The sequence below is a fragment of the Macaca thibetana genome, chromosome 6, assembly GCF_024542745.1.
Source record: "Macaca thibetana thibetana isolate TM-01 chromosome 6, ASM2454274v1, whole genome shotgun sequence".
Lineage (NCBI taxonomy): Eukaryota > Metazoa > Chordata > Mammalia > Primates > Cercopithecidae > Macaca > Macaca thibetana.
The window spans coordinates 117,330,949-117,357,586 of NC_065583.1; the positions used below are offsets into that span (position 1 = coordinate 117,330,949).

General features: G+C 37.5%; 1 protein-coding gene across 4 annotated transcripts in view; it reads right to left on the minus strand.

Moving 5' to 3' along the window:
* Positions 1–26,638, minus strand: part of IPO11 (importin 11) — a 230,911-nt gene that overhangs the window by 72,558 nt on the left and 131,715 nt on the right. For all 4 annotated transcript variants that reach the window (XM_050793725.1, XM_050793727.1, XM_050793726.1 and 1 more), the window contains 3 exons: positions 19,928–20,023; positions 19,047–19,160; positions 6,716–6,837 (listed from right to left, as the gene is read on the minus strand). In XM_050793725.1, the coding sequence (XP_050649682.1) occupies positions 6,716–6,837; positions 19,047–19,160; positions 19,928–20,023 (332 nt within the window). The remainder of the gene's footprint in view (positions 1–6,715; positions 6,838–19,046; positions 19,161–19,927; positions 20,024–26,638) is intronic.

Genomic DNA, 26,638 nt, shown 5'->3' on the forward strand with positions numbered 1-26,638 from the left:
GAAATTCTGTCTCAAAAAAAAAAAAAAAAACAGTAACATATAAGGGGGCTCCAACACATCTGGCAGCAGACCTTTCAGTGAAAATCTTCTAGGTCAGGAGGGATGACATATTCAAAGTACTGAAGGAAAGAAAGGGGCAACCAAGAATACTGTAACCAGCAGAAACATACTCCAAACATGAAGAACAGATAGAGACTTTCTTAGACAGATAAAAGCTGAGGGAATTCATCACCACAGGCCTGTCTTACAAAAACTGCTAACAGTGGTAAAATGTAACAAGAAAACATCTGGATGGATAAAATTCTCTGGTAAAGGTTAACTACACAGCTATGGTGGTCCATGCCTGCAGTCCCAGCTACTCAGGAGGCTGAGTTGGAAGGATCACTCACGCCCAGGAGATCAAGGCCTGCCTGAACAATAGAAGCTAGACCCTGCCACTTAAAAAAAAAAAAAAAAAAAAAAAAAATTCTTTTTAAACTACACAGACAAAAATTCAAAATAATACTCTAATTGTGGCAAGTATATCACTCATATCTTTATGAATTATAAAGACAAAGACAAAACTCTTTTTTTCTTTTTGAGACAAGAGTCTTGCTCTGTCACCCAGGCTGGAGCGCAGGGGTACGATTTCGGCTTACTGTAACCTCTGCCTCCCGGATTCAAGTGATTCTTGCGCCTCAACCTCCGGAGTAGCTGGGATTATAGGCATGCACCAACACACCCAGTTAATTTTCTGAATTGTTTTTCAGTAGAGATGGTGTTTTGCCATGTTGCCCAGGCTGGTCTCGAACTCCTGGCTTTAAGTGATCTGCCTGCCTCGGCCTCCCAAAGTGCTGAGATTACAGGCATGAGCCACTGTGCCTAGCCAAAACAAAACTATTAATAAGAAAAATAACATTTATGCACCCAATAAACATATGAAAAAAAGCTCATCATCACTGATCATTAGAGAAATGCAAATCAGAACCACAATGAGATACCATCTCATGCCAGTCAGAACGGCAATTAAAGTCAAGAAACTATAGATGCTGGAGAGGCTGAGGAGAAATAGGAACGCTTTTACACTGTTGGTGGGAATGTAAATTAGTTCAATGATTGTGGAAGACAGTGTGTCAATTCCTCAAGGATTTAGAACCAGATATACCATTTGACCCAGCAATCCCGTTACTGGGTATATACCAAAAGCAATACAAATCATTCTACTATAAAGACACATGCATATGTTTGTTTCTTGCAGCACTATTTACAATAGCAAAAACATGGGAGCCAACCCAAATGCCCATCAATGACAGACTGGATAAAGAAAATGTGGTACATATACACCATGGAATACTATGCAGCCATAAAAAGGAATGAGATCATGTCTTTGGAGGGACATGGATGAAGCTGGGAGCCATCGTCCTCAGCAATTAACGCAGGAACAGAAAACCAAGCACTGCGTGCTCTCACTCATAAGTGGGAGTTGAACAATGAGAACACATGGACACAAGGAGGGGAACACCACACACGCAGGCCAGTTTGTGGGGGTGGGGGGCGAGGGGAGATGAGCTTTAGGACAAATAGCTAATGTATGCAGAGCTTAAAACCTAGATGATGGGCTGAAACCTACACGTTCTGTACTTGTATCCAGGAAATTAAAGAAAGAAAAAAGAAAAATCAATAATTTGTTAAGAAATGGCGGCCGTGGATGACGCTGGAAACTAACATTCTTAGCAAACTATCACAAGAACAGAAAATCAAACACCGCATGTTCTCACTCATAGGTGGGAACTGAACAATGAGATCACTTGGACTCGGGAAGGGGAACATCACACACCGGGGCCTATCATGGGGAGGGGGGGGGGGGAGGGGGGAGGGATTGCACTGGGAGTTATACCTGATGTAAATGACGAGTTGATGGGTGCTGACGAGTTGATGGGTGCAGCACACCAACATGGCACAAGTATACATATGTAACAAACCTGCACGTTATGCACATGTACCCTAGAACTTAAAGTATAATAATAATAAAAAATAAATTAAAAAAAAAAAAAAAAAAAATGGCGGCCGGGTGCGGTGGCTCAAGCCTGTAATCTCAGCACTTTGGGAGGCTGAGACGGGCGGATCACGAGATCAGGAGATCGAGACCATCCTGGCTAACACGGTGAAACCCCGTCTCTACTAAAAAAATACAAAAAACTAGCCGGGCAAGGTGGCGGGTGCCTGTAGTCCCAGCTACTCGGGAGGCTGAGGCAGGAGAATGGCATGAACCCGGAAGGCGGAGCTTGCAGTGAGCTGAGATCAGGCCACTGCACTCCAGCCTGGGCGACAGAGTGAGACTCCGTCTCAAAAAAAAAAAAAAGAAATGGTAATATAAAAAAGATGTAAACTGAGACATCAAAATATCAAAATGTGGGGGAATGATGTGAAGAGTGTTTGGTGTTAGTTTCTTTTCTTCATAATCAAGATTAAAGTTGTCATCAGTTTTATTGTGTTTTCCTTGAGAAAGTCTCACTCTGTTGCCCAGGCTGGAGTGCAGTGGCGCATACTGGCTCACTGCAACCTCTGCCTCCCGGGTTCAAGCAATTCTCCTGCCTCAGCCTCCTGAGTAGCTAGAATTACAAGCATGTGACACCACACCTAGCTAATCTTTGTATTTTTAGTAAATATAGGGTTTCACCATGTTGGCCCAGGCTGGTCTCAAAGTCCTGACCTCAAGTGATCTGCCTGCCTCGGCCTCCAAAAGTGCTGGGATTACAGGCACAAGCCCACTGAGCCTGGCCTGAATTTGGTTATTTCTTTAGGTCCATTTTCTTAATACAAAACTTACTATGTATTTCAGATGCAAAAACCTATCTTTCCCATTCAAATCATCTTTTAGAATTAGGTACTGCATTACATGGATGAGAAAAAGAAGAGGATGAAATAAGGACAGTTAATTCCATCTATGTAGACAGTTTGACCTTACATATATAAACTCAATCTTAATCCTTACAACAACCTCATTAGAAAGATACTATTAGTACCCCCATTTTAAGAACAAGGAAACAGACACAGGGAGTTGAGTAACTTGACCATGGTCATTAGCAAGTGACTGGTGGCCCTGGGATTTGAGTGTGGCCCTAAAGTCTGTAGTCTTCACCAAATTTCTAAGCCAAAAGTAGTGGATTAGAGTAAAAGAGTTTAACCATTTCCCAAATGGTCATTCTTTAGGGTCGTGGTTCTAAACTGGGGGCAATTTGTCCCCAGGAATATCTAATGGCAATGTCTGATGATATTTTCAATTGTCGTGACTTGAGTGGGGGAGGAAGGGGAGAGTGCTACTGGCATCTGGTAGGTAGTGGCCACGGATGATGCTAAACATCCTACAATGCACAGGACACCCTCCCACAAAAAATAATCATCTGGACCCAAATGCCATCATAATAAAAGGAGGAAAAAATGACATTTCCCAATTTAGCCTGACTTTTAAAATCATCAAAATCATACTTTAGACATGCCTTATTTTGGGAAAAGGAAATGGTATGCTGCAAAATCTAAAAGAAACACAAGAATAGGAAATTACTATTAGGTAGAAAAAGAAGAAATCATCATTGGGGATGCAAAAGAGGAAAAATCTCCCCAAACTCCAACAACTATGTAGTTAACTAGAAGAAAGGTTACAAATAGGAAACAATAATACTGCTGACTTGAATATCAGCACGTTCCACTAGAGCATGTGACTAAATCTTCCTAAGTCACAAGCCAATTACTATGTGCCAAATTTCTAGTGCAATAAAGGTGTTTTCTTTTTTTTTTTTCAGATTGTTACAGGTTGATACAGATTTTCTGTATCAACGTTTCATCACTAGTCTATTAAGGATATTATGAAGTTAAATCATTATTCTTTAAAATTCTAGTACCACATTATTCAAGACTTTCTCAGTACCCTTAAAAATGACATGAGTTTGCTAGTGCCCATCAGATTTGTATTTCATTTTAAAAACAAAAATTGTATCTGATCTTCCATCACAAGGCACCTCACAACTTTTAAATTTAAAATTCCAGTGTTTAAGAGAAATTCAAGTCTTAATAAAGTCCTATCCCTCAATTTATATAAGTTGACTTAAGTCCCAGTCTAAGTATTAATTTTTCTTACAGATGCCCAACTATAGATTGAGCATCCCTAATCCAAAAATCTGAAATGGCCCAAATCTGAGATTTTTTTGAGTGCCAGAATACTGCTACAAGTGGAAAATTTCATACAAGTACTTTGTTTCATATACAAAATTATTTAAAATACTGTATAAAATTATCTTCAGACTATATGAGGTGTATATGGAATATAAATAAATTTCACATTTAGACTTGAGTTCCATCCCCAAAATATCTTGTTGCATATATGCAAATATTTCAAAATCCCAAAAATCCAAAATCTGAAACATTTTGGATTAAGGATACTCAACCTATATTAAATTTCCACAACTTACATGTGAAAAATAGTTCTGAACAACCACACACTTACATAATATTATATGTTGAAGCAAACAGTATTCTCACTAAAAATGTAAAACAAATTTTTCTGATACAATTAGATATCTTTTTAAACTTAACCTCCACTGTTTCTAGCTTTCTTTCAATAATCTCAGTACTTTATCTTGGAGAAAACTCTAACATGTCTTATTAACTCATTTTTTTTCATTCATTAATGTATCTAACAAACATTTAGAGTGCTGACTACTACCAAAGACTATGTTCTTTAACATTTCAATATTAAAAACTTCAATAATTTTCATGCCACTTTTTTTCCACTGAGATAAACACTAATGAGTTAAAATGTAGGTAGCTTAAATTTGGCTTATTTATCAAAAATAAGTAACATGCCACACCATTTCATAGCGAGGAAATCTGTTCACCTTGTGCGTGTCCAGCTGGGGAGCAATATCATCTGGTGGTTAAAAGAGGCATTCCTGGTGTGAAGTAGTCCAGATTCAAACTGGCTTATACCATGCCAAATGCTAGATCTCTTACCTTACAAATGTTACTTAACATTTTTAAGTAATTGTTTGCTCTGTGAGAAGGGATAATCATGTCTATACCTCATCAGGCTGTTTTAAGAATTAAATTATCAACATAAAGCACTTAGGAAAGTATATGGCATTTGGTAAGTATTATCTATTGTTATGATGTTGAGACAAAATAATTATATATATCCTTAATACAAATTACCATAGTAGAAGTAAATAATACATAAAGAACAAATAAGGATTTCTAAAACTGGACTTACGTCACTAATTTATCACTAGGATGTATATGCTCTAAAAATTCCCTAAGACAGGGTTCCGCAACCCCTGGACCATGGAGTGGTATCAGTCCATGGTCTGTTAGGAGCCAAGCTGCATAGGAGGAAGTGAGCAGAGGAAAAGCAAGCATTACCGTCGGAGCTCCGCCTCCTGTCTGATCAGTGGCAGCATTAGATTCTCATAGGAGTGGTAACCCTATTGTGAACGGTGCATGTGAGGGATGTAGGATGTAGGTTGCACACTGCTTATGAGAATCTAATGCCTGATGATTTGAGGTGGAATAGCTTCATCCCGAAAACATTCCCTTCCCCTCCCCCAGATCATGGAAAAATTTTCTTCCACAAAACAGGTCCCTGGTGCCAAAAAGGCTGGGGATTGCTGCTGTAAGACATAAAGATCTAATGTAGTACCATTATTCTTTTAACACAACATCAGGCCCTGAGACCTGCTTTTAAGCCTTTAGAATTAAAAGTACAAAAAAATAGGGGCCCAGCATAATGGCTTTGATACAGAAGGGCAGCAAAAAGGGCTGTCATGCCATTAACAAGGTGGTGATCTGAGAATATACCACCAACATTCATAAGTGCATCCATGAAGTGGGTTTCAAGAAATGTACTGACCATGCACTAAAATTTCAAAAATTTGCTATGAAAAAGAAGGGGACTCCAGGTGTGTACAATGATATGAAACTCAATCAGGCTGACTAAGCCAAAAGTATAAACAATGTCCCATACCGCATCCATGTGCAGTTGTCCAGAAAAATGTAATGAGGAAGATTCACCAATCAAGCTCTATGTTATTTATATACCTGCCATCACTTTAAAAAATCTACACAGTGTGAATGAGAACTAAGTACTGACTGTCAAAGTATTTTTAAAAGTATTTCATGCCAAACTCCGCAAAATAGGAATTGAAACGAAGCAATATATTCTTCTTTAAATGACCAAACCAAAGCATTTTGTATTTGCTTTATGGGAGTGAGAATTTTTAGAAGAAAAAAACAACTTGCAAACTTCCTTATAAATAATCCAAAATAAAAAGAAAACAAAACTAATAATACTCTTCAATTAACATACTTTATAACACACTTTATGAAGTGCTATTGACTTTGAAATGTTAGATATTTAATATGTCTATGTAAAAAGAGGACTGAAGATTAGTCTAATAAAACATAGTTATTATAAAAAATGGAAATTCAGACAAGAATGAAATAAATTTGTAAAATGAATATAACCAAAATAAACTAGAGCACCCACAGTCCCAAGAGTACCTATCTCACTAAGTGCTTTCTGGATCTGGACCAACACTTACCACGTCATCATCAGCTAACAAAATTCACATCCATATAGAAAAAAGTACCACTGCCTAGCAACACACAGCCATACTGATGGCCAAAAATAGTGTTTACATTTTGATGCTTGAAAGAAACAAATTTTAAGAAAACATTTCCTCACCTATTATCAGATGGCAGAAGAGAGAGCAAAGCCAAAGCTGAAAGTTTCCTTCTTTCAGGCTGGGTAATGTTGTCCATTCGATCGACCCACATTTCAATCATATTTCCCAAAAGCTGGTCCATCTGAAACAAGAGGAGGAGGCATCTCAAAATACCTAAAATATGTTTTACTTGTGGGTAAATACTTTTAAAGGCTAAAGCCTCATAAGTCATGGTTAAAATTCAATTATAGTAAACCACAGAACTGGAATACCTGAACTGGGGGTAAGTCATGAGCTGGAAACTGATAATTTGAGCATAACCAGAAACTGACTCTAATTAATCCTGAGAGCTAAGTAGACTTATTCAAAACATGTAAGTAGCCCATGAGTGATTTTAGTAATATCATTTAATAAATCACTGCCAATCAGGTACAACGAAAAAATAAACGCATTTTTCAAAATTGTCAACTTGTACTTATAGTTTATTCAACTGGATGATTATTGTTGAATGTTCTCTAATTTGCTAGACTAATTTGCTGCTACTCTCAGAGGAGAGAACAAGTTGCAACCTCAAACTGCAGAGTTTCAAAGGAAAACAAATCAATTATTTCCTAAGACATTTGCGTGCTACACTAAAAATGATGCTAAAACAAATCAACAAAATACAGAACGTGATGGCTAATTTTATGTATAAACTCTGCTGGGCTAAGGTGCTCAGTAGTTTGATCAAACACTAGGCTAGATGTTGCTGTGACAGTATTACATAGATGTGATTAACATTTACAATGAGTTGATGCTAAATAAAGGAGAATGCCCTAGATAATGTGAGTGGGCTTCAACCAATTCATTGAAAATCCTAAGAGCAAAAACAGTATGCCCAGGAAAGAAGAAATTTTGCCTCAAGACTGTAACAGAAATCCTGCCTGAGTTTCCAGCCTGCTATATAAAATTCAGACTTACCAGCCCCACAATTATGTACGTCAATTCTTTAATCTAACTGTGGAGACAAAAATGACTCCATCTTGAATGCTAATGCAACATGATGGCTTCTGATTAGCCCTAGTCCTGGGAAGGCCTCCTGATTTCTGCTTTATTTACTGTCCCTAGTGTAAGGACAAAGCAATCTTGACTTTACTACACTCATTATAGGCTATGCTGCACATGGCATTCTTGCATATTCTGGAGCACATACACCAATTCCCTATAAAATATAATAAACCTGAGGGTCTGGAAGTAGCAGTGCGAATATCTACCTATCTTGCTGCCACCTTCTGCTCTCAGTTCTCCCAGTAAAACATCCTTTGCTGACAAACTGCACTAGTCTACCTTGTTCTCTGCTTTCTAGGGCCCTTCAGCGTTTAAGAGCCATTTTGAATACATGGCCCTTTTGCAAACACACACTCTACTGGTTCTGTCTCTATAGGATCTATGAGGTAAAATGCCATCAAGCGTACTGATCACATAGATTGAAACTACATCAGCCAGGCGTGGTGGCTCACGCCTGTAATCCCAGCACTTTGGGGGGATGAGGTGGGCAGATCATGACGTCAAGAGATCGAGATCATCCTGGCCAACATGGTGAAACCCTGTCTCTACTAAAAATACAAAAATTAGCTGGGCGTGGTGGCATGCACCTGTAGTCCCAGCTACTTGGGAGGCTAAGGCAGGAGAATCTCTTGAACCTGGAAGGCGGAGGTTGCAGTGAGCCGAGATCGCAACACTGCACTCCATCCAGCCTGGGTGACACAATGAGACTCCATCCACCCCCTGCAAAAAAAATTAGGCCAATTAATAATCCTACCATGTCCTCTAAGTGTTCAAGTTAAAGGTAGTCACACATCTCTCACTTTAAACCAAAAGCTAGAAATGATTCAGCTTGGTGAGAAAGACATGTCAAAAGCTGAGATAGGCTGAAAGGCCTCTTGATGCAAACAGGCTGTTAATCCAAAGGAAAAGTTCTTGAAGAAAATTAGAAGTGCTACATCAGTGCACATATAAATGATAAAAAAGCAAAATAGCCTTACGGCTGACATGGAGAAAGTTCCATTAGTCTGCATAGAGGATCAAATCAGTCACAACATTCTCATAAGCCAAAGCCTAATCCAAAACAAGGCTCTAATTCTCTTTAATTCTATGAAGGTTGAATGAGGGGAGAAAGCTGCAGAAAAAAAGTGTGAAGACAGCAGAGGATGGTTCATGAGGTTTAATAAAAGAAGCCAGCTGGGTGCAGTGGCTCACGCCTGAAATCCCAGCACTTTGGGAAGCCAAGGCAGGTGGATCACAAGGTCAGGAGTTCAAGACCAGCCTAGTCAAGATGGTAAAACCCCATCTCTACTAAAAATACAAAAATTAGCCAGGCGTGGTGGTGGGCGCCTGTAATCCCCGCTACTTGAGAGGCTGCGGCAGAGAATTGCTTGAACCCGGGAGGCGGAGGCTGCAGTGAGCCGAGACCGCGTGACTGCACTCCAGCCTGGGTGACAGAGCCAGACTCCGTCTCAACAACAACAACAACAACAAAAGCCACCTCCATAAGATAAAAGTGGAAGGCGAAGCAACAAGTGTTGATGTGGAAACTGCAGCAAGTTATTCAGATCTTGCTAAGATCTCTGAGGAAAGTGGTTACACTAAACAACAAGTTTTCCATGTAAATGAAACAGCCTTCTACTGGAAAAAGATGCAATCCAGGACTTTCACACCTAGGGAGGAGAAGTCAGGGACTGGGTTCAAAGCATCAACGTGTCCACAGACTGACTTTCTTATTAGGAGATAATGTAGCTGGTGACTTTCAGTTCAAACCAATGTTTATTTACCATTCTAAAAATCTTAAATCCCTTAAGAATTACTCTGTACCTACTCTGCCCGAGCTCTCTAAATGGAACAACAAATCCTAGATGACAGCATATCTGCTTACAGCATGGTTTGCTGCTATTTTAAGCCCACTTTTGAGACCTATGGCTCAAAAAAAAAAAGATTTATTTCAAAATATTACTGTTCACTGACAATGAACCTGGTCACCCAAGAGCTCTGATGGAGATGTACAGGAGATTAATGTTGTTGTTTGTATGCCTGCTGACACAACATCTATTCTGCAACTCACAGATCAGGAAGTCATTTCAAACTTCAGTCTTATTATTTCAGAAATACATTTCATAACGCTATAGCTACCATAGGGAGTGATTTCTCAGATGGATCTACGCAAAGTCAATTGAAAACCTTCTGGAAAGAATTCACCGTTCCAGGTGCTATTAAGAACATCTGTGACCCATGGGAGGAGGTCAAAACATCAACATTAACAGGAGTTTGGAATAACTCGATTCCAACTCTGATGGATGATTTTGAGGAGTTCAAGACTTTGTTGGAGAAATAATTGCAGATATGGGGGAAATAGTGAAAACTACAGTTAGAAGTGAAACCTCAAGATGTTACTAAAGTTTTACAATTTCATGATAAAGCTTGAACAGATTAGGAGTTGCTTTTCTCTCTCTTTTTTTTTTTTTTTTTTTTTTTTTGAGACAGAGTTTCAGTCTTGTTGCCCAGGCTGAAGTGCAATGGCGGGATCTCAGCTCACTGCAACCTCCGCCTCCCGGATTAGAGCAATTCTCCTGCCTGAGCCTCCCAAGTAGCTAGGATTACAGGCATGTGCTACTATGCCTGGCTAATTTTGTATTTTTAGTAGAGACAGGGTTTCACCATATTGGCCAGGCTGGTCTCAAGCTCCGGACCTCAGGTGATCCACCACCTCGGCCTCCCAAAATGCTGGGATTACAGGTGTGAGCTACCACGCCCAGCCATGACGAATTGTTTCTTATGGATGAGCAAAAAACAAAAACAAAGAGTGGTTTCTTAAGATGGAATCTAGTCCTGGTGAAGATGCTGTGAACACTGCTAAAATAACAACGAATGATTTAGAATATTACATAAACTTAATAAAGTAGCAGCAGAATCTGGGAGGATTGACTCCAATTGTGACAGAATTTCTACTGAGGACCAAATAGTCCATCGTCATCATTAAAAAAAATGAAGTTTCAGTGATTCTGTTATCACTACCAAAACAACCTACTGTTCTTTATCCTTTGCCTGCAACTTCCTTCCATCCTCTTTTATTTTTCCTTTTCTTGCTCTCTGAGGACCATTTAGTCTTCAGTAGAATTTTTGTCAAAACTGGAGTCAATCCTCTCATTCGTGAAGGGAAGAGTCAATTGATGCAGCAAACTTCATTTGTCTTATTTTAAGAAACTGTGACAGCAGCCCACACCTACAGCAACCACCACCCTGATGAGCCAGCAGTCATCACTATCAAGGCAAGACCATCTACCAGCAAAAACATTCACTGAAGGCTGAGATCACTAGAATTTTCTAGCAATAAATTATTTTTAATTAAGGTACATACATTGTTACTTTAGACATAATACCATTGCACACTATTAATATACTACAGTATAGTGTAATTATAACTATATGCATTGGAAAACCAAAAAATTTGTATGACTTATGTTATGAAGATACTCACTTTATTGTGGTAGTCTGTAACCAAATTCACAATATCAAGTATGCCTATACAAGTTTTCTAAGATGTCAGAAACAAATCTAGAATGTAATAATACTCTCATACTAATAATTTTCTGGTGTTTTTATTAAATATTTTATCCCTTCAAATATTCTATTAAAACTACATAGTAAATGGTATTGAGAAAATGCTGATAGTATTTAAATGCTTTTTGTTCATTTTGACAGTTAAAAAATCAAACACAACTGTCTATTGTCAATTCATTATGGTCCTTTACTTTTTTCCCTGATTGTTGCAAAAATTCTTTACTTTTGCCAGTGGAATTTTAATAGGAAATAACGGACATTCTGATAAAATATAATTTAGACCCTTCAACTCCTAATAATTCTTAAGCATCTTTGCTCCCAAACTTTATATTACTAGCAATAGTAAGCCACTATATTTTTGTTGAAATAGTAAAAGTTTCTTTATTCCAGGAATAAATACCAATTTTAGTTTGCACTGAATCCTATATTTACAGCAGTTATTGAAGACTTTTAAAATTGTTAAATATACCAGAAGATGTCCTAAACTGCAGATTATTGATAGTTTATTATTGATAAAAATTTCTTCACTGTACTCCTGCAGATTCAAAACATGTGTTTACAATATTTAAAAGGAATGCTCAATTTTTATAGTAAAATTTATACCATTAATTGTAACACTTATCAAAGCCACTTTTTACCCTGTTTGCTAATTTGCAGGATTTATGTCAATATTTTAACAACTGGTATGACCACATTGACACCTATCAGCTGAATATCAGTTCTGGGCTGCAGAATTTATAATTAGTTTAACAGAGATTCAGAACAGATTTCTAAAACCACAGTACGTTGAGCCTTGATATAAAGTTCTAGGTGACTTACTATAATTCTAGCTCAACAAATGAAAAAACAAACAAAAAAATAGAAGGCAGAGAAGAGAGGGCTAAGAGTTCTTTTCAGCCACAGTTTGAGTATGGACAATGCAGGAAACATACGAACCAGTCAAACCTCATCAGTGTAACATGACAAATATCAAACCAGCTGTCCAATCCAGAAGACCAAATGTCTAATCCAGAATAAGAACACAGCATTCTGGAAAAGAATGTATTCTAAGTACCAGCACAATGAAGTGTGGATATAAAAACAATATAGAATTGGGAAGAAAAAGAGGGACAAATAGGCATTGTAAGATCTGGATTAGCCCACTAGCCTATAGATGGAGGCATGACAGTATTTCCCTTACATTTCTATTACTGATGTACTGTAAAAACAAATGATATGTCAATGGGAAGTGAGAGACCATGGGTATATTTTAAGTTCCTAAGCAAGAAAGAGCTCATGCCAGGCAAGGTGGCCCACCCCTGTAATCCCAGCACTTTGGGAGGCTGAGGTGGATGGATCACCTGAAGTCGGGAGTTCAAGACCAGCCTGACCAACATGGAGAAACCTTGTCTCTACTAAAAATACAAAATTAGGCGGGCATGGTGGCATGCACCTGTAATCCCAGCTACTTGGGAGGCTGAGGCAGGAGAATCGCTTGAACCTGGGAAGCAGAGGTTGCAGTGAGCCAAGATGGTGCCATTGCACTCCAGCCTGGGCAACAAGACTGAAACTCCGTCTCAAAGAACAACCAACCAAACAAACAAACAAACAGACAAAAACAGGGCTCATGACCGTCTCAGAGTTGTTATCAAAGATATAGAGACACTGACAATAATGTTTAGATAACACATTGAGGGGCACCCACAAGTGAGGCCAAGAATTCAAATGGGATCTAGGTGACTGAGGCGAAAGCCCAAGATATTCAAGGGGACAGGATCCTCATGCACCAAGGGATTTTAGAAAGGGCTGGACATGTGAATAAATCTAACAAGAATACTGAGCCCTCATCAAGTAGAAGTTTTGTAAAATAATCACAAGCTACAAAAAAGCCACAAAACAAACAATCAAAACCAATTACAGTAGGAATCTGGGGGTGGGGGAGTGGAAGGAGTATCCAAGACTAGGAGAGCAAGGAAAGGAAAGATAAAGGAGGATGGAAAGAAGATGAAAGGAAATTGCAGGAAAGGACAATGAAAAGTAATACAAAGTAGGTTGTTTTGGTAATGATACCAAAATCGCTGAAACGTCATTTTTTAAAAAAATTCTCATTTTAAATTTTTTTGTTTTAAAAAACTATTTAAACTTTTTTTTAGAGACAGAATCCTGTTCTGCTGCCCAGTCTGGAGTGCAGTGATCATAGCTAAACGCAGCCTCAAATTCCGGGGCTCTAATTTTTTTTAGTTTTTGTAGAGATGGAGTCTCGCTTTGTTACCCAGCCTGGTCTTAAGCTCCTGGCTTAATCCTCTCACCTAGACTTCTCAAGGCACTGTGATTACAAGGCATGAGCCACCACACCTGGCCACTGAAACCTTAAAATGTGTTTGCTTTCAAAGTTACCAAGCAGTAACTGGAGTAGTCCTCACATGATACTTTAATTACATGATAAGCAAAGCTAAGCCATTTTATTTATTTTTATGTATTTACTTATTTTTGAGACAGTCTTGCTCTGTCTCCCAAACTCGAGAGCAGTGGTGCGATCTCAGCTCACTGCAACTTCTGCCTCCCAGGTTCAAGCGATTCTCCTGCCTCAGTCCCCCAAGGAGCTGGGATTACAGGTGCCTGCCATCATGCCTGTCAAAAGCTAAGCCATTTTAATTACTCAATAAGATGTAATTTTTTTTTTTGCATTATGATGTAATATTTTAAAGCTAACAGCACCCCAAAGAAATATATTAATGTTAAATTACATTTAACTGACTTAATATCTCACTGGATTGCATTTGTATTTAATCAGATCAAATGTTGATATGGACTCATATGACATTTTTTTTTCCTTAATTAAAAACTAGATAGAAGAAAACTGAAGGTGGCTGGACACAGTGGCTTATGCCAGTAATCCCAGTGCTTTGTGAGGCAGGGGCAGGAGTATCTCTTGAGACCAGGAGTTCAAGTCTAGCCTAGGCAACATGCAAGGCTGTATGTCTACAAAAAATTTTAAATATTAGCCAGGTGTAGGGCCGGTTGCAGTGGCTCATGCCTGTAATCCCAGCACTTTGGGAGGCCAAGGGGGGCAGATCACAAGGTCAGGAGATCAAGACCATCCTGGCTAACACGGTGAAACGCCATCTCTACTAAAAATACAAAAAATTAGCCGGACGGGGTGGCTGGCGCCTGTAGTCCCAGCTACTCGGGAGGCTGAGGCAGGAAAATGATGTGAACCTGGGAGGTGGGGCTTGCAGTGAGCCGAGACTACACCACTGCACTCCAGCATGGGCAACAGAGCAAGACTCCGTCTCAAAAAAAAAAAAAAAAAAAAAAAAAAAAAAAAAATTGCCAGGTGTGGTGGCATGCATCTGTAGTCACATTTACTTGGGAAGCTAAGGTGAAAGGATCACCTGAGTCTAAGAGTTTGAGGTTGCAGTGAGCTATGATTGTGCCATGCATTCTAGCCTGGATGATAGAGTAAGACTCAGTCTCTAAAAATTTTTTTTTTTTTTTTTTGAGACAGAGTCTCGCTCTGTCGCCCAGGCTGGAGTGCAGTGGCCGGATCTCAGCTCACTGCAAGCTCCGCCTCCCGGGTTCGGGCCATTCTCCTGTCTCAGCCTCCTGAGTAGCTGGGACTACAGGCGCCCGCCACCTCGCCCGGCTAGTTTTTTGTATTTTTTAGTAGAGACGGGGTTTCACCGTGTTAGCCAGGATAGTCTCGATCTCCTGACCTAGTGATCCGCCCGTCTCGGCCTCCCAAAGTGCTGGGATTACAGGCTTGAGCCACCGCGCCCGGCGATCTCTAAAAATTTTTAAATAACACAGCAAATTTTTAAAATTTAAAAACATAAAAAAGTTAAAAAAAAAAAAAAAAAAGACATACCATGTTCATGAACTGGTGAAATGAATACTGTTAAAATGACCATGCCACCGAAAGTAATCTGCAGATTCAATGCAATCGCTATCAAAATACCAATTATATCCTTCAAAGAAATAGAAAAAAAAAAATTCGTATGGGACCATAAAAAAATCCCAAATAGCCAAAGCAATGCTGAGCAAAAAGAACAAAACTAGAGGCATCACATCACCATATTTCAAAATATACTACATAAGCCAGGTGCAGTGGCTCAGTCCTGTAATCCCAGCACTTTGGGAGTCCAGAGCGGGTGGATCACTTGAGGTCAGGGGTTCGAGATCAGTCTGGCCAAAATGGTGAAACCTCGTCTCTACTAAAATACAAAAAGTAGCCAGACATGGTGGCATGTGCCTATAAGCCCAGTTACTGGGGAGGCTGAGTCAGGAAAATTGCTTGAGCCTGGGAAGCGGTGGTTGCAGTGAGCCAAGATTCTGCTACTGCACTCCAGCCTGGGCCACAGAGCTAGACTCCATCTCCCAAAAAAAAAAAAAAAAAGTGTGTGTGCGTGTGTGTGTATAACAAATACAATATATATACTACAAATATAGTAACCAAAATAGCATGGTACCAGCATAAAAACACACACAGACCAACAGAACAGAGAACCCAGAAGTAAATCCATACATTCACAGCCAACTGATTTTAGAAAAAGGTAGCATGAATATTCATGGAGAAAGAACAGTTACTTCAACCACAGTGCTAGAAAAACTGGATATCCATATGCAGAAGAATGAAACTAGACCCCTATCTCTGATGATATACATAAGTCAACTTTAAATGAACTAAAGACTTAAAATGTGAGACCCACAAATATAAAATTACTAGAAGAAAACAGGGAAAACACATCAGGACACTGGTCAGAGAAAAGATTTTATGAATAAAACCTCAAAAAAATAGGCAACAAAAAGAAAAACAGACAAACGGGATTCTATCAAACTAAAAAGCTTCCATACGGCAAAAGCAACAAACAACAGAGTAAAAGGACATCTCACAGAATGGGAGAAAATAGTTGCAAATTATACATCCAACAAAGGATTACTTTCCGAAATACACAAAGAACTCAACCAACAGCTAAATAAAAATAATAATCCATTTTAAAAGTAGAACAATTATTTGAATAAAGAGCTCTCAAACAAAGAAATACAGATGGTCAACAGGTACATGAAAAAATGGTCAACATCAGCCAGGCGCAGTGACTCATGCCCGTAATCCCAGCACTTTGGGCAGCCGAGGCGGGCAGATCCCCTGAGGTCAGGAGTTCGATACCAGTCCGGCCAACATGGTGAAACCCCATAGCCAGGCAGGGTGGTGGGTGTCTGTAATCTCACCTACTTGGGAGGCTGAGGCAAGAGAATCGCTTGAACCTGGGAGGCAGAGGTTGCAGTGAGCCGAGATCGTGCCACTGCACTCTAGCCTAGGTGACAGAGTGAGACTCTGTCTCAAAAACAAAACAAAAAAAGGATCAACATCAATAGTCATCAGGGAAGTGCAAATCACAACCACAATGAGATATCATCTCACTCTAGTTAGAATGGCTATTATGAAAAAGGCAAAAAATAACAAATGCTAGAAAGGATGTAGAGCAAAGGGAACTTAGGCACTACTGGTGGGAATGTAAACTAGTATAGCCATTATGGAGAACATCATGAGTTTCCTCAAAAAACTACAAATTGAACTCTTGTATGATCCAGCAATCTCACTACTGGATATATATATCTCCAAAAGAATTGTATTGAAAAGACACCTATTCCCTCATCTTTATTACAGCACTGTTCAGAATAGCCAAGATATGGAATTAACCTAGGCACCCATCTACAGATGAATGGATACGGAAAATATCTCACACACACACACACGAATACTATTTGATCTCAAAAAAGAATGAATTCCTGTCATTTGTGGCAACATGGGTGAGGCTAGAGAGCATTATGTTAAGTGAAATAAGCCAGGAACAGAAAGATAAATACTGCATGTTCTCACTTCTCATGTAGAAGCTAAAAAAGATGACCTCAAAGAAGTAGACAGTAGAACAGTGGTTACTAGAGACTGGGAAAGGTAAGGGGAAAGTGGGGAGAGAGAGAGAGATTGGTTAAAAGATAAAAAAAAATCACAGGTAGATAGGAGGAATAAGTTCTAGTGTTCTATATAGCACTGCAAGATGACTACAGTTAACAGTAATATATAGTTTCAAATAGTGAGGAGGAGGCTGTTGTATGTTCCCAATACAGAGAAATAGTAAGTGTTTGGGGTAATAGATATGTCAATTACCCTGATTTGATCACTATACACTGTATGTATAGAAATATCACTATGTACTCCATAAATGTCTACAACTATTATGTGTCAATTAAAAAAAATTTAAGAGATTAGGCCGGGCGCGGTGGCTCAAGCCTGTAATCCCAGCACTTTGGGAGGCCGAGACGGGCGGATCACGAGGTCAGGAGATCGAGACCATCCTGGCTAACACGGTGAAACCCCGTCTCTACTAAAAAAATACAAAAAAACTAGCCGGGCGAGGTGGCGGGCGCCTGTAGTCCCAGCTACTCGGGAGGCTGAGGCAGGAGAATGGCGTGAACCCAGGAGGCGGAGCTTGCAGTGAGCCGAGATCGGGCCACTGCACTCCAGTATGGGCAAGAGTGCCAGACTCCGCCTCAAAAAAAAATAAAAAAAATAAAAAAAAAATAAAAAAATAAAAAAATTTAAGAGATTAATCTGTAACTTTGGTGATTAAATATTTACTCATTGTGACCTCAGATTGAATCTTCATGAACTAATGCAAGAAAAGAAGGACACATATTTCAAGAAATGTTGGAAACATGACCAGGCCCCTCATGGAAACAAGAAAATGAATACATAGTAATGGCATTCTGATGTTTCCTCTGGATCATTTTAATTTTCTCTCTTATGTTCTTAAATATTTTTAGTTATCCAGTAATCTCAGCACTTCGGGTGACCAAGGTGGGAAGATCACTTGAGCTCAGAAATTTGAGAACAGCTTGGACGACACAGCAAGACCTCATCTCTACTAAAAATTAAAAAAAAAAAAAAAAAAGAACTAAAAAATATGTATTATCCCATTTCAATTAAAATTAATAAGCTAATAAAAAATATACCCTATTTATTTATCAAAACAAAGGTGGGGATCTCTGATTAGTCTAATTCTAGAACAGCTACATATATTTAAAAATGTGTACTTCCTTATTCTGGATTTCCTTATATTAGAAATAGTTGTATTTGTTTTCAGCCATAAACCAAAAGATTTTAAAAATTGTCTCCAATGTAGATATACTGGTCAAGTATACCCTATCTTCTATATCATATAAATCTTAATAAACGGATTAATGACTTACAGCATAATCTTATTTGAATTATCATATATATAGTCTTAAATCACCTCACTGAAAAACCCATTCCAAACTTACTCTGGTAATAGATATCAGTCACAATTTTTAAAAGTAAACCTTTGCTAAAAAGGTCATTTCCACAATAATCAGAACAGAAATTCTCTCAATCTGTGACATTAAAAATAAGTTAACTAAAGAAATAATACAAAGATGTTACATCACTCCATGCAAAATACCCGTTTTCAGATTCTGTATCAGTGAAGAAAAACAGCAGCTATAAACAAACCAACATTATATTCTATGGCTAAGCAGAATAAAATCACCTATTTTGAGCGAGGACAAAAATTTGTAAGTTTCAACTGCCACTTACAGATTCCTTTTTCTATCCCAAATTATTGATATAGCATAAAGATTTAAAATGTAAAGGTCTAAATATTATAAAGCGACTTTTACAAAGACTCATTATTTCATCAAACTATTTCTAATTTATATTTAGATAAAGACTTCCTTAAATTTAAGTACATTGATTCTTACCTCCTGATTAAATTTATGGGCCATCTCATTAAGTAGTGAAGAAAAAAAACTAGTGTTTTGTAGTAGAACTCGACCCATAACTCCAAGATACGTGGACATCACTACAGGATACCTCTGTACAATTAAAAAAAAAAAACTCGTAAAATTGTGTTATAGTACAAGTATAAACAATCACTGACACAGTAACAAGCAACACGGATATAAAATAACATTCTCCTCCATATTACTTCTCTTTAGAATGAACTGTCAATATTGCCTGAGTTCTAACTTACTAAATACATGTATGAATTATATGCATCATCTATCTATACATATATATATATATGTCCAATAAAGAGAAAGAAACAATATTTACCAATTTCATATATTACTTTTTTTTTTTTTTTTTGAGATGGAGTTCACTCTGTCACCCAGGCAGGAGTGCAGTGGTATGATCTCGGCTCATTGCAATCTCCGCCTCCCAACACTGTATTACTTTAAATACTCATAACACACACAGGTCTATGGATCTATTTAAGAGAGCTGTTCTTAGAAAATAACCAGTGGTTTAACATATTCAGTCTATACCAGCATTAACACTATCCTGTCCCCCTCATATTCTTAGTAGTCAAGCATTGGAATTAAGCCATTCACCATTCCTGTACTTCAAATGACTTTTGTGTGAACATACATGCATATGTTTGAAAGAGACATGTCAAAGAAAATCTATGCTTCCCTGTGTGGAACAGGAAAAGACAAAGGCGTCTAACTGCCCTGAAAATTTAACGTAATTTAATATGATCCAAATGACAAGAAAAGTTTTCCTTCTGCATCTAATAGAGTAATTAAAATTAGAATCCTATAGTCTAATACTACCTTTGGAACTTAAAGAAAAATCTTACCTCCCCTTCTATAATACCCTTGAAAACATAGGGTAAAATCGGTTGAAACATTTGCGGACCTAATATTGGGTTCACTTTAAGGGCATTTTCTACAACCTAAAACCCAGAAAGAAACATTGGTGATAATACTGAAAGTCATTCCTTTATGAAAAACACATGTAAGGAAACAATACACTAAAATAAATATCACAGACCAAATTTAAGAATGCAGAGTACGCAATATTCCGACACCAGACACACTTTCACAAGGTAATCCATTTTAAAATTGCAGTTTGATATGAAGTATATATTTACACACAGCTATATATCTTGCATACAACTGTATTTAATCACATTGTAATAACATAGGTATCACATGCAGTTAATGTAATTCTTACCCTTGCAATTTAAACAAATAACCCTTAAAAATGATGCACTAATAGAGGCAGCAAAAGGCATTTTTAAAATATTGGCTTTTTGATAGCTAAACAGGAAGTTAGTAACACCTATACTCACTGCCCAGAAATAAATCCACATTTAAGTCAATCAATAAATTGGAGGAAAAAGGCATGTGGCATATATACTGCTTATTTATTAAATTAGAAATCATATTTCATTAATAATTACACTGTTAGTCATGAGTATTGATTGTTACATGTGAAAACAACATAGAAATTATTTTGATATGAGTGAGATGTTTCTTCTATAACAAAAATGGGTAAGCATGAAATTCAAAGCAGGGTGGAGGCTTTTTGTTTATTGTTGTTTTAAGTTTTAGGAGGAGAAGAATGCAGTGGTCAGGAAACAGCAAAAAGGACCAAAAAGGACATTTACCCCACACTTCCAGCCCAAGTGCTTGCGAGGTGGGGAAGGAAACAGATACCATCTGAGAGGGTTGTGGGCAAGGAATAGCCTCAGGGTAGAGCCAAGTTTCCCTTATGACTTCTATCAATGATTCTCAAGATTGACTACTGACATTTTGAATGAAGAGAACCATTTACTGTGCATAGTCATCCCATGCATTGAGGGAGATTTAGCATCTTCCAGTGTCTGCTTACTGTGTGCCAACAGTGTACTCCAAAAATTATGACCATCAAGAATACTTCCAAGCATTTCAAAACAGTCCCAAGGTAAGCAAGTAGCATCCATGGTTGATAACATTTGCTGCTGCTCTAATTTTGAGCAAGAAGTGAAGGTAATGTCCAAATAAAAGATTAAAAATATAAAGACTTTACTGTGGGGTAAGCACTATATATGCTACTACTAAGAGATACAGGTTCACAAGATATCAATTCCTGATTAAAAGCAAGAGAAGATAAAATTTGAAACAATAAAATTTTATCTCAATAAAGTTTATTTTTTGGGGGAAAAAACACCAAAACTAGATCTGGGAAAAAAAGATTAACATGGAAAATATACAGATAAGCTAGTAGATTGAGAGAGTCATAGAGGCAGATATCACCAGACAGTATTTATCTGTGAGTAGAAAGTAAGGCCACCTGCCCATTATTAAATACATGTATAATTTCACTCCCATCTCAAACCCTACTAAAATTATAGAAAAAAAATTTTAAGAGGGGGAACATAATTTTAAAAGGACAAGAGGAATGAGAAACATACACTGAAAGCAAGAAAGAAGAAATTCAAGAGGAAACTGACTCATTAAGTCAGAGAAAGCTGAATCCCAAGGTGTCAAAGGAGAAAGCAAAGAAGCAACCAGATTTACTTCATGTAACTTCCCCCACTTTCTCTACTCCAAAAAACACAGAAAGTAGCAGAACCTTACACTTTTCAGAAGGAGAAAGGGGAAGCGAAAAATAAAAAGAAAGAAAATAAGACTGGTTGAAAGTCTGTCTAAGAAACAGAGTGCTACATATTTTCAACTCTGTAGTATCTGGACAACTGATGCCCAATCCAGGAGAACAAAGACAGTGTATTTTCTATAAAGACTCTAAAAGAGATTGCTTCCAGACTAAAAGAGCTCATCAGTGCCCAACAGAATGCATTTAAATAAACTTACATCACGGCGCCTCATTCTAAAATTTCAGAATAGGAACAAGAAGCAGCAGCTACAAACTTGGAAAAGAAGGAGCCCCAAGGTGGGAGTCAGCATGGCTCTGAAGAGACTTCCCCAAGAAAATTAAAGTAACAGAAGCCTTGATGTGTCTGAACATATTGGACATCTGTCAGACAGTTCAGTGAACATAAAAAAATATATACCAAAAAAAAAGGGTAAGTATTACTTCCAGGGAATACAAAAGATTGTACAGAAAAGGAGAAGTAAACACAGCTGACTACATGTCTCAGCTTTGAATAGGAAATATAGGAATCATGATGTAAACACTGAATTTTGATTACTTGGAGGACGAAGGCACAGAGGAAGTGCAAAGGCGGTATCAATACATACTGCCTACAATTAACAACTCATGAAGGAATAACACAGGGGTGTTATTTCCAGATCTGATCATAGATACAAAAGAATCAATTGGCTCCAAACAATAAAAGTGGTTGTCTCTAAGCAAGGAAAAATGGCAGAAAGACAGCTGACTACAGTGTTTTTCTTTAAGAAACATTATACATCTGTCTAGTTGACTCTAAACTATGTCATATAAAATTCTGATTAAAATTTTAAAAACAAAACGGTTTGAAGATAATTTATAGTAATAATACAGAGCTGTGGCTGGCCCCAATCCACAGGAATCTTTATAGTTTTATTTGGCAGTGGGGAGCAGGGGGTCGTGGCAAGGGGATATTTAGAATTAATGTAAGGATTAAATAATCCCCACATAAAGCAGTATCTGATTGAGTAAATAAATAACATAGTCGTATACACAAATATTTCAGGGATAAAATAGAGTTTTTGTGGTCTAAAAGGTCAGGAACCATAGCTAGAGAAGTTTCTGAAAGAAAAATATCATCATCAGACTTGGGTGCAGAGATAGGTATGGGACAGAATGAAGAGAAAATTCAGAATTAGAACTGGCAACATACAGAAAAGCTGAACAGTGGACCAAAGGTGAAAAAGTCTTTCACTGCTTCTAGTTTTCCTGCTTGGTCAAATGGATACAATTGTGGTGTCAATAATAATAATGACATTCCATTCTGATATACTGAATTTGAGGTGCCTGTGGGAAACCCATATGAAATGGTCCTATATTTTTTCTCTTACACTGAAAAATGCCAGGTCCTATAACCTTATTTCTTTCTACTATTCATATACGAGTTTCAAAATAACAATACCAATATTACTGATGACGATAACACTATTGAATGCAATTACAAACATTTTTTTGTTGTAACATTACATCCCACCAGGGATATACATGTGAAATACTATGTATTAAAATGACTTGAAATATTCTTCTCAAATAACTATGCCACCAACATCATAACAGTTAGATTCAAATGTTTCAGTCTGTTTTGTATCTTCAGTAATTTTTTCCCCCTAAATCATACTTTACCTCTACATGGTTCCAAACTCTAAAATATAAAACAGATATACATCTTGACAGATCTAGTTTCACCCTCTCCTCCTCTTTTTGCTAGATAGCTACTTTAATTACCTGGTTTATTCTTCCACTGCCTTCTTCCACTTTTTAAACAGAAGAAAACTAGAGACACCGCTCCTTGTTTATATTCTCAAACTCATATAGAGATTTTCTTCATTTCTTTTTAATGGAATGCACAGTACTCCACTGTATACCTAACAAGATGTGGTACTTCAATCATCCAATTACCCATTACTAATTGTTTTTTGACAACATTTTGTTATTACAAAAAGAACTTTTGCACTTTAAACCCATTCCCTTTCAAAATATACCTGCAACAGATTGTGTTCTTAAAACTTTAGTGAAAAAAGCAGGATTTAACAATTTACTTGACTTACCCTTACACTGTATACAAAGTGATTAAACGCATAGATCCTAAAGTCAAAACGCCTATGTTATATTATGGTTCCAATGCTAACTGTCAGCCTTGAAAAAATTATTCACCACTTTGTGATTTAATTTCTCATCTGTAAGACTGGGGAAAAGAGCAGTACTATCATCATATGTTTATGTAAGGATTAAATAAAATCTATGTTTTGTATGCTTAGAATGTGTAGCACGTGTTAAGTGCTAGTATGAGCTACTATTATTACAGAATAAGTTATACCTTAAAAATATTTGTGTCATCTTACGTCTAATCACAGTGAAAAAAAGAAACTTGGCTTGACATTGCTTAATACGACCACGACCAGAATGAGAATTCAAAGTCATAGTAGTATGGCTATAATATTGACAAATTTCAAATTAAAGAAATGTTAACAATTTAGACTATTTTATCATATAATTGTATTTCTCTAGATAACATGTTGAGTCACAAAATAAAGTAAATTCTATTCTTTGCTCTATACCATTTGCTCCAAAAGCAGGCATACCATACTGGGCTCTCTATCCAATTTTCCTAACATTGTAATTTTCTGCTTCAAAGAACAAAGAAGTTACTTGCAGATACTGTCAGAAATTAGTATAACTGGCATTTAGTAAAAAATATATTTAAAATGTTATATAGCATACTATATTAAGAAATGGTATCTGAGAGATACTAAAAATGAAAATGAGCTAATATTAAAAACTATTGTTATTGTTATACTAGAATTCTAAGAACAGGAAAATGCCAAAAATTTTGAGAGTTTGCCCAGTCTTCAAATATAGCAGTAAAATGAAAGCACTATTGTCCTAAAATAGTCCTTAACATAAAAATACAATTTATTCATGATAATGAATATATTTTTAGTATTTAACATCCATTTATTAAATAATAAAATCTAGTTTCTAAGATTTTTAAACCAAACATACAGACTGAGCTATAGCAATATTTGTACAAAAATACCATCTTAAACACATATTATCAGATTCTCAGTTTTTCATTCTTTTTCTTTTTTTGAGGTTGCGGTGAGCTGAGATCACACCATTGCACTCCAGCCTGGGCAGCAAAAGCGAAACTCTGCCTTAAAAAAAAAAGAAAGAAAGAAAGAAAGAAAGGAAAAAAGAGAGATGCTGTCTTGTCATGTTGCACGGAAGGCTGGAATCGAACTCCTCAGCTTAAGTAATCTTATAACCTCAGCCTCTGAAGTAGATAGGATTAAAGGCACACACCACCATCTCTGACTCCAAATTTCTTAATTCAAGTGTTTGTATCCTAATAATAATCTACTGTTGGCATACTTACGGAGAAATTGCCTTAATTTGTAATTTGTATTAAATGTTACAAAAATAATGACTATGTATTTGACTACAGATTTTTGATATGTAGTAAGTTAGTTTGGAATTTTCAATAATAAAAAAGTTTAAAAAGATTGTGTTATTCTGAGCAGCCAAAATAAATAAATAAAATACAATTAATTTTCTTCTTCTTTTTATTTTTTTAAACGGGGTCTCACTCTATTGTCCAGGCTGGAGTATGGTGGCACAGTCTCGGCTCACTGCAGCCTCCAACCTCTGGGCTCAAGAGATCCTCCCACTTCAGCCTCCTGAGTAGCTAGGATTACAGGCACACACCACCATGCTCAGCTAATTTTTGTATTTTTTGTAAAGACAGGACTCACCGTGTTGCTCAGGCTAGTCTCAAACTCCTGAGATCAACTGCCTACCTCAGCCTCCCAAAGTGTTGGGATTACAGGCGTGAGCCACGGCACCCGGTCAAAATAATTTTTTTTTTCTTTTTTGAGATGGAGTTTTGCTTTTGTTGCCCAAGCTGAAGTGCAATGGCACCACCTCGGCTCACCGCAACTTCTGCCTCCCAGGTTCAAGTGATTCTCCTGCCTCAGCCTCCCAAGTAGCTGGGATTACAGGCATGCGCCACCGTGCCCGGCTAATTTTGTATTTTTAGTAAAGACAGGGTTTGTCTATGTTGGTCGGGCTGGTCTCAAACTTCCAACGTCAGGTAATCCACTCACGTCAGCCTCCCAAAGTGCTGGGATTACAGGCATGAGCCACCGCACCCAGCAACCAAACTATAATTACTAATTATTTTAAAGAGCCAGCGGAAATATGCAGTTCTTGCTGATAATACACATCATTGTGTAAACCACGTGCTTAGTTTTAAAAGTAAATTTAATAAATGTATTAAGCATTTATTTCCAATAAATGGTCAAAGGATAAAGTAAAACAACTTGGTTTCTCTACAGCCAAAGATCTTAGCAAACAAATTATTTTCCCTAAAATTGTAGTAGTCTATTTCCCCCCATAGAAAGACTAAATAATGAGACAGCTATATATTACATAAAAACAGCCAACTCTTATATTCACTTATTATATGCTAGGCATTGTTGTAACTGTTTATAAATATAAGCTCAAATATTCCTCACATCTATCCTAGGAAGTAGGTAAAGTTATCATCCCCATGTTACAGATGGAAAATGAGGAACAAAGAGTAATCTGTCCACATCACATAGCTGTGAAGTAGCAAAGCCAATGTTCTAACCCTGGGAGTCTCCCTTCAGTGGGTAGTCTTATCTGCTATGCTACGCTTCCTCTAATAATTTGGTAAGAGTATAATAAAAACAAGTAGAATCACAATGGCCATTCCAAACAGTTCACAAGTTGTCTTTCAACAATTACGTTAATAATATTGTTGCAGAAAAGCCAAAAGAGGGGGATGGGGGTGAAGTCAATTCAAATTTAGTCTGGCAGGTGCTTAAATGTGAGAAATCACCTTTTCTTAATCACTTAGAATACATATATTATA